Source organism: Cicer arietinum, chromosome 6 (assembly GCF_000331145.2).
Source record: "Cicer arietinum cultivar CDC Frontier isolate Library 1 chromosome 6, Cicar.CDCFrontier_v2.0, whole genome shotgun sequence".
Lineage (NCBI taxonomy): Eukaryota > Viridiplantae > Streptophyta > Magnoliopsida > Fabales > Fabaceae > Cicer > Cicer arietinum.
This window is the reverse complement of record NC_021165.2, coordinates 29,763,303-29,773,369: the sequence shown is the minus strand read 5'-3', so window position 1 is coordinate 29,773,369 and position 10,067 is coordinate 29,763,303. Positions and strand designations below refer to the sequence as shown.

The 10,067-nt window shown below is 29.8% G+C and overlaps 1 protein-coding gene across 1 annotated transcript; it reads right to left on the bottom strand.

Moving 5' to 3' along the window:
• Positions 1-4,321: 4,321 nt before the first annotated feature.
• LOC101499296 (cytochrome P450 76T24-like) lies at positions 4,322-7,004 on the bottom strand. The gene is made up of 2 exons (XM_004506668.3): positions 6,075-7,004; positions 4,322-5,076 (listed from the first exon to the last, which is right to left on the bottom strand). Exons 1-2 carry the CDS (start codon positions 6,966-6,968, stop codon positions 4,450-4,452), a joined length of 1,521 nt encoding a protein of 506 aa, XP_004506725.1. The 5' UTR covers positions 6,969-7,004; the 3' UTR covers positions 4,322-4,449.
• Positions 7,005-10,067: the final 3,063 nt, after the last annotated feature.

Here is a 10,067-nt window from a genome sequence, read left to right as displayed (position 1 = left end):
AGCTTTTTTAAGATATACTGATACATGTTGAGTTTGTTTATAATAATGCATGATCCATGTTGAGCTTGTTGATGTTATACTAAAGTGCATGTTGAACTTGTTGTAGTTAAATGGATACAAACAAAGATTTAGAAGTTCAAAATGAAGAAGTTGGCACCTCTAAGACTTACGAAAAAGAAGTCAAACGTGGTGCAACTATCATGCAGAAAGTCATTAAAGCAAGGAGTAATGGCATTAAATTTGAGGTATACTATATATACTCTGTTTGCTGTGTGTTTTTTTATCTTTTTTTAGGGTTTAGGGCATGTACTTACTATATGAGTTTATTAGGTTGGCTGGAACGAGAGTGGTCAGCCAGTTGACCCCAACAGCTCCATGTTTGTAAGCTACATTGGGGCTGTTGTTCGTCAAAATGTCCCAATAACAATAGACAACTGGAGAGATAAGGCGTTGAAGGATGCCAAAGATATCATCTGGAATGACATTCAAGTAAATATTTTGATCTACTCTTTTGTCATTTATAATTTTTTTTCTGTAAAATACATTACTTATAATTGTTTTCATTGCAGACCACTTTTGTTCTTGATGAGGAACGAAAGTCATATGTTTTGAGAGTTGCTGGGAAAATCCATCGTGGATTTAGATCCCATCTCTCAAATTTCTATCTAAAAGATAGAGAAGGAAACACAAATGCTGAACCTCCAAAGATATATCAACATTATATATCAAAGGATGAATGGAGTGCATTTGTTTCCAAACGTTCTGACCCGGCGTTTGTCGTAAGTGATTAATTTATTAGCATTTGTGTTTTATTATTCATATTCGTAGCGTATTTTAACTTTTTACACAATTGCTATTTTTTTTTTATATAGAATATTAGTAAGGCAAATCGCGAACGGGCAAGCAACCCAAAACACCCATACAAGAAATCACGTATGGGATATGCACGCCTTGAACAACAAATTGTAAGTAATTAAACATCACTTTTATATAATGAAGTAATTTGTATTATAAACTATAGTGTGTAACTAATTTGTATTATTTTGTTTATGATTTTAACGAATAGAGAAAAGACACCCAAGCCGATCAACCCTTGGGTCGTCATATATTGTGGAAGGAAGCGCGTGTTAATAAAGAAGGAGTGGTTGATAATGAAAATGTCAAGAAAGTTGTAGAACTTTGTGTAAGTATATTATCACTTTAATATTTTTTAATATTGTATTTTAAAAATGCTATTGAACTTATCTTTTTAATGTTACATGTATTTTAGGAAACTATTGAACAAAGTTCTGAAACTCAAGAGGGCAACAAGGATACGTGCAGGGACATTCTTGGGAAAGTGTTTAATGTCCCTGAGTATTCCGGTCGAGTGAGGGGGAAAGGATTTGGCGTAACTCCCAAAAGCTTTTTTCCTCAAGAGAAGCGCCAAAAACCTTCCAACGAGGAAGTATTAGAGAAGCTCAGAATCTTATCGGAGCAAGTGGCACTCTTGGTGAATACGAATAAAGACAAGCAACTTCCGGTTCAGCTCCAACCTGAAATACAAATGGAGAGTGAAACCGGGAGTTGCAACGTCGGTTTGAAGAGTATTCCCGAGGTAATTAATTACTTACTACTTACTTGCTTATGTAATTACTTATGTATTAAACAAACTTATATATTAACTGTACTTATGTTTTAACTATTGATGTAGGGTGTCACTACATGTGTCCTATACTTGTCCTCGCCGACTCAACGGAAGGTGGGAAAAGGAATATTGTACAATACTTCGGGAGAAGTATTGCACAATATTCCGATCCCCGCGGGCCATGTCAAAGTATCGCCTACGGTTGCTTTCGAACCAACTGCACCGTTGCCCATACCGGACAACGATGGAGATATGAAGTTCTTAAGCGACGCTATTGGCAGTTACGTGGCATGGCCCACACACCTTGTTGCCCTCGAAAAAAAGATTCCCAAGGACAAATCAGTTACATCTCCCGAAAAGGTTTGTCACATTTATTGCCTAAGGTTTTTCATTTTTTCAGATTCAATAAACTAACATTTTACCTCATTTTTGTAGGTCCAAATAAATAAACCACCCCTACAGCAAAAAAAAAGGCAGCAAACCTAAAAAATTGGAGGTTAATAGGGCTGCCAAACTACAAAGCCTGGAGGGTAATAAAGCTGTCAAACTTGCAACAACAAAAAATCTGGATCGGGGAAAATCGGTCGCTGCTGCTGCTCCTAATAAAAGTCAGCCACGCCTTGGTAAATATGGGGCGTGTTGACATCCAATATAAAAATTGAACATATTATATTAAGTTAGTATCAAATATATAGATAATTTATATATGAAAATCATATAATGCAAATACCGTACCGTTTCTGGGATAATAGTTTTATTCTTCTCAACAATCTCCTTCATGAATCTCAATATGTAGTACCCACAGTCGATGTTATTTGTTTGACGAGGGCACTTTATTGAGATCCATGTAATGTTATTAGACTTCTGCTTCGACACTTTAGCACCTCTTTGAGCTCGATAAACTTTTAAGGCACTATCGAATGAATAAATGTGATTATTAGAGCATGAATATTTATATATATATATATATATATAAATATTCATGCTCTAATAATCACATTTATTCATTCGATAGTGCCTTAAAAGTTTATCGAGCTCAAAGAGGTGCTAAAGTGTCGAAGCAGAAGTCTAATAACATTACATGGATCTCAATAAAGTGCCCTCGTCAAACAAATAACGTCGACTGTGGGTACTACATATTGAGATTCATGAAGGAGATTGTTGAGAAGAATAAAACTATTATCCCAGAAACGGTACGGTATTTGCATTATATGATTTTCATATATAAATTATTTATATATTTGATACTAACTTAATCTAATATGTTCAATTTTTATATTGCAGTACTTTGCCAATTCCAGTCCATCATATTCTGAGGAAGATCTGATGGAATTAAAGGAAGAATGGTGTCAGTACGTGCTTGACATGAAAATTATTTGATTTTCTGGGAAATAGCTTGCTGTTGGGCAAGGGATCTGAATATTATATGGTAGCTAGTGCATATAATGTATATTCTGTTAGTTATTATATGTAAATGATCATAGGACACAATATATGCATATAATGTATTATAGTTATTATTGCTGTAAATGATCATAGTTATTATATGCATATAATGGATCTGTTAGTTATTATATAATGGATCTGAATGTAGGTAATTAGGTTGTAAATTAGGTTGTATATATGTATCTGAATGTAGTTACTTAGGTTGTAAATTACAGAGTTACATATATGTTAATAAAGTTACAGAGTTCTGATTTCTGTTCTACTGATTGTGTGAACTGATTGTCTATAATATGTTCTGTTCTACTGATTGTGAAGTGATTTTGGATCAAAAATAATTTTGGATACGAAGATAAAAGACAGCGCTCGTTTCCACAGCGCTTATTTTTTTGAAAAAGCGCTGTAAATGGCTTAAAAAAACGCTGTAAAATCCGTTTTTTCGCGTAGTGAAACTTATCATGTTATTAAGTTCAAGATGTATACAATTGCTAACAAATAAGTAGATAGCAGGTAGATGCGAAAATGTGAAGTTGATCGTAGACAAAAAAAAAACGTATTGAGTAGTAATGTGAAAGATGTTGGACAAATAATAATGTGACGTTATGAAATAATAATGTGGGATTAACTTAGAAAATTTTGAATAGACATTATGAAATAGTGGATGATGTATAAAATTTGTGGAAAAACTATTCAGAAACTAAGTAGAGGAAACTCTCTGTGAAGACGTACAAGTCAGCTTTTTGACTGAGGTGAAAAATATTTGCATATATAGAAAAAATGATATGAGGTAGCAGCGGGTGTGTTTTAAATATATATAATACATGATATCAAAAGAGAAGAATAGAGATAACAGAGAAAGAGAGAGAAAAAAAAAGAAAAAAAACTTTGTATTATATTCTTGAAGGAGTATCATTTACAAACAATGAAAAATAAAGACCACTACCAATTAATAAGGTCATCATCCACTAACCAAGTAATGATAGTTCTAGATCATGCTAAAGAACATGAAAGGAAAATACACATCCATACGTAGTATATATTCATAACAACAATAACAATTGCTTACATGTGCTCACGTCGAAATTAATCCTCCATAACTTGTTGCTTTGTGTTGTGGTTGCTTAATTACTTATATACACATATTTAATACTAAAACCATCATTAATATCAATATAAAACTCCAATCCATTCTTTAAATTAAATAAAATTAATAAAGCTCTACAACTAAATATTTTTTGAACATTTTGTATTGAAAATATTTATTTTATAAACACTATACATTATAAAAATGTTTTACATAATAATTCAATAATAACTAAAGTACAATTTTCTTAAATATTGATCGTATAAAATATCTTTAAACTGACGGTGAATACTCGTTAAACTATATAACTATTTTCTAATTCTTCTTTGATGGGAATAGCAATGAGAGGCTTGATTTTGTGCAAAGTAACCCCAAAATTTTCAGTCATGTCAATGTCTTCACATTTTTCCTCATCAACTAACTTCCAATCAAAATGGTAAAGCATTGTGGCCAACATGGTATGCACAACCCTATGAGCAAAAGAAACACCAGGACACATTCTTCTCCCAGCTCCAAATGGAATGAACCCAAAATCTTCTTCTCTAAAAACATCTCCACTTTCTAAAAATCTTTCAGGTACAAACAAATTTGGATCATTCCAAATACTAGAGTCTCTTCCCATGCTCCACACATTCACAAGAACTTGTGCATCTTTTGGTACCTTAAAACCACATAATTCAACCTCAGAAACTGATTTGTGGACTAATATAGGGGCTGATGGATGCAACCTAAGGGTTTCTTTTACAACTGCTTGTAAGTAAGGGAGATTAGTGATATCTAAATCTTTAACTCCTTCGTCTTTGTTGATTACTTTTTGAAGTTCCTTTCTTGTTTTCTTCAATTTCTCTGGATTTTGTAGCAACTCTGCCATTGTCCATTCAATTGTGACTGATGTTGTGTCTGTCCCAGCTATAAATAAGTCCTGCCACAAAGTATGTCATGTTATAATTAACCCATGAATAAAATAATGTCTTTGAATTTTATTCCAAAACAACATTAATAAGGATATAATGTTCATGTACCTATGTATGCATGCACCAAATTGCAAAAAGAGATTTGTGTACAAATGTCTACATAACATTTAATGATTGAATTAGAGATAAATTTTATCATTTTTATTTTTAATTTTTGTTATTATAATTCAACGATTAAGATAAAAAAAAAGTGTAGTTACAATTTTATTCTTCTATTTTTACTGATTTACGAAATTGATTCTTTTATTTTAAAAATCAACAGCTTTAATCTCTACCTCTGATTTTTTAACTAAAAAATGACGACGTTAGATGTTTTAAATAATACGATAATGTACAATGATTTACACCTATGAAATTCGAATAAAATGCCATAAAAATTTAACTATCAACTTCGAATTTTTTCATATTTTTAATTTAATTAATAATATGAATAGTTAATGAATCTATATGGTTCTATTTCATAGAATTGTATGTCATGTAATTTAAAATATGTCAAATTGTCATTTTTTAGTTCAAAAATCTAAAGGAGAGATCAAAACAATCGATTTTTAAAATAGGAGGGCTAATTCCGTAAATTGATAATAATAAAGGGAATAAAACTAAAGTTAAGACAAAAATAAATTATAGTAAAACCAAAAATAAAATATGTAATTCAGTTAATAATTTACACACAAAAACATATGAGGAAATATCATTTGAATATATATATATATATATATATATATATATATATATATATATATATAATGAAACTTAAAAATAAGGTGTGTGGCCGCAATATACTAAGTACATATATTAAGGTTTTTGACAATTACAACAATCAAAACGAGAAAGTAACATTTGATCGAAATTCTCTGTAATATCAAATATTACAATGTGGTGGCCATAATTTAATTTAAAACGTTGATTAAAACTTAAAATTTGTTGAGATAAATTCGATGCTTACCAGAAAAAGATGTAACAAATCATGTTTTGTCAATTCGGAATTTTCATTTCGAATCATATTGAGAAACAAGTCTAGCACATCACTTCCTTCCATCACACAATCTTTCCTTTGATTACTTCTATCTTCAATTATAGACTCAAAAAGTGTAAGCAACTTCTGGTAATAATTCTTCATCCTTCGCTGCGATCCTTGTGGATCAATTCTACGCAAAATCGGATAATAGTCTGCGATATTCGGGTTCGAAGCTTCGATCAACATAGAGGAAATAACGTCTCTAAAATTTTGTGAAGAACTGGAAGCAAAGCTAGCCATGTCAATGGAGAATAGAGTGTTTGATATTGAATTAAGAGATATAGTAAATGCAACCTCACCAATATCAATAGCTTTACCCTTTTCACAATTTTCTTTTAAGTAAACAACAAGTTCTTTCAATTTTTCTAATCGAAGTGATTGAGTAGAATCAAGTTGTTGAGATGAGAATATTTTGGTGGCACAAATTTTTCTTAAGGTCTTCCATTTTGGGGAGATAGGCATAAATATTAGAGAAGATTTATCATGTGAAAGTGCTTGGACAGATTCAGGTATAAATCTATTAGACAAGGCTTGGTCATTTTTATGAAGTGCTTCTTTGGCTATTTTTGGAGAGGAAATTACAATAGTGGTAATAGTGCCAATTGTAACTCTCATAATTGGTCCATATGTTTTTGAGAGTTTAGTAAGTGATTGGTGGAGTTTTGAAGGACCAAGTTGCAATATGTTTCCTATTAAAGGATAACTAGGAGGACCTGGTGGGAGTTTAGGAGATTTTTTGTTTTTGCAAAGTAGGCCAAAGGCTATAATATGAATGCATGCATATAGAAAAGAAATGAGAGGGACAACTTTTATGAAGTCCATGACTTTCTAATGAATTTTGAGGCTTTGATAGGAAAATTGAGAGGGTATCTAGGTGTATATATAGAGGGGATTTTTGGGTCAACTTCAATGGGTGCTTAAAATAGGTAGCGCATTTAAGAATATTAAATTTACATCTTGATATTTAACAAATAAAAATTAGGTGTTTATGTAAGCAATTTTTTTTTATGTACGTGTATAACAAGTTATCCTTTATATTGTGTCATAATTGAGTTATTATATTGATGAAATTTAAGAATGTGGACCAGTTCAACTCACATGGTGCCGTTCTAACTCGTTACACACACAAATTAGATGAATGCAACATATTTTTGTTCTATATATTATAGTGTGAAATAAAATATATAATAATAAAATATGATAATTTGATTAAGATTTCGGCTGATTGATTTTAAAATAATGTAAAATTGATATCCAAACCAATATATATTGAATTTGATTGGTTTTATTTATACTCAAACAACGACAAAAACCAAACTAATTTAATTGATTTATAGTTTGGATCTTCAAGTTTGTTGGATCATTACTTTGATTCTTAGAAAAATCATGTAAATTGGTATGAGTAGGACATGTAGTTTAATATGTGTATAAGGAATAATTATAGATTCATTTCCTTTTATATAAAGGCCTAATTTAGCCTATTTAAAAAAATATAAAATATAATATTTAAATGTTTTAACGTGAATAAGACTTTTAAATATGCTTTCTGACCAGGTTAGGCAAAATAAAAAAAAATGTCTATGATAGGTCGTAGCCCAGACTTAAGTCTAACAAATTAATTGTAGGTCAGATTTAGGCGTTTCAAAGTCTGATCTAACCTATTTACACCCTCAATCATAATATCATTTGTTATTGTATTTGTTCCCTCTAGTTCGATTTCTTATTTAGAGATGACAAAAATATTGATACACCTCAATATTTATTAAGACTATCCATAAGAGGTATTAAATAGATATTTAGTTAATGGATGATGGTGTGTATTATAGTGAATGTAATTAAAACTGAACTGGAGATTACCTGAATCGGATATTAAATCTATGTATTTAGTAGTTCGAAGTTTAAAGGTTTGATTAGGGCTGGACTGAAGTTGGATCGGTATTAATTAAATATTAATTTATTATACAAAGTAGTAATACACAAAATAATATATTCATACTTATAAAAATAAAAATTATATATTAATATACTTTTATTTTTATTATAATCCGTCCGTTTTACGATGAGTGTCGCGATTGTAAAAAAATGTCTCAAAATAAATATCATTTTATATAATTTTTAATATAACTTTAATTATTATTTTTTTAATAATATTCTTCGATGATTACTATATACATAATTTTTATAATATTATTATAATTTATATTGAAAATAGTGAAAATTTATAAATGGTTAATATGGACAATTTATTATACTTTTCAAAGCATTTTATATGTATATGTACAAAATCTCCAAAGAGGTTTAATAAATTTATGAGTGGACCACATGTTGACCCTGTTTAAAAAGAATTTGATATTCTAACAAAGATCAACAACACATCTCAAAAGTATAAGCTAACAATTATTCTCTTCTTTACGTTTGAGATAATGATATAATTGATGTCGGTTGAACGAATTGAGTTTTGATGCATATATTTATTTTTCTCTAATTTTAATCAAAGTGACTTCGGTCGAATCATCGTCTTAACTGTAAACAGTAAGATAACCGTTTTGAAGAGTGTCTTTGTTAGAGTTTTGAATGATTTGTAAGTACTGGTCTACAGTGGACCGTCTATGAAGGTGGTTGATGTTCTTTTTACTAAAAAAAAGATATTTATTCATTAAAATTAATAAAAGTTACATCTATTGAGAATGACACAATACAAAATCATTAAAATAAAAAATGATAAACATGCGAATAAATTCTTATAATTCAAGTTAATAACATAAAATATTAAAATATCTATAAATGTGACAAAATCTAAAAATATTATAAAATTAAAGTCTTCGGAGTACTCATGATTCTAGAGCTATAACATTGATGAAGTCAAATTTATTGATTGAATTTGTATTAGATCAAAACTAATTTGTTAATTTGAACCAAATTACAAACACCACAACAAGATAGAAAATCAAAATAATGTTGCTTTAAGACGATAAAATAAAAAAATAAAAAAAACTATTAGAAGAGTGGAAATAACTATTTATTTAAATAAAAAAATTAATAAGTGATTTAAGACTGAAAAATGACTCTAAATAATTCCTCATAGACTAAGAAAAGAAGAAGAAAGTATAGAGAGCCGGGCTAGATGGTCGATGTTTTTGTCTTGACAGGATTAGCTGGTGGATGTTAAAAAACCATTTTCTACTTCAGTTGACTCTCTTGTCTATAGTTTGGTCATCTTCTTTGTTTGTATAAGACTTTGGGTCAACATGGGCATATAATCCATTAACATTAATTTTGTAACAAAAAGTTTCCTTATTGGTATAAGTCCACCATCATGCATGGACTAATTGTAAGACTTCGCTTTTTTATTGTTTGTTTATTCACACGATGAGGGTTTTAAGTTGTTTTCTTGGAGCATGCAAGTCTCTGCTTTTGCTATTCCGCTAAGTCATTAGAGTTGACTGAGTCAACGGTTGAAGTTGCAGTAAGGTTTGTGAAAGAATTATACTTTAGTTTAAAAAAAAATTATTTGTGAGAGTAATTAATCAAGAAATAGAAAATATATTATGGGTTTTATAAATAAATAGAAAACAGAAAAGTGTATTATGGGTTGATGTCGATTGATTTTGTTAATTAGTTATATAAATTGCATATTAACTATAATTGATCATTTATATTTAATTGATAGTGGAATTAAAGTGGGTTTGCATACTTCAAAGAAAATAGTAGTTTGAGTAATTTAAAAGGTTATATCGAATGATACAAAAAATTTATTTTTTGGTGGAAGAAAGAAAATTATTAAGAAAATATAACTTACGTAAGAAAAATGACATTAACCAAATATCCATGTATATAAATGTCTAGCTAGGTAAAATTGGAAACTTGGTATAGGTATTAGAAGGGATTAGAGAGAGATTTTACAAAATTTAGTTACGGAAT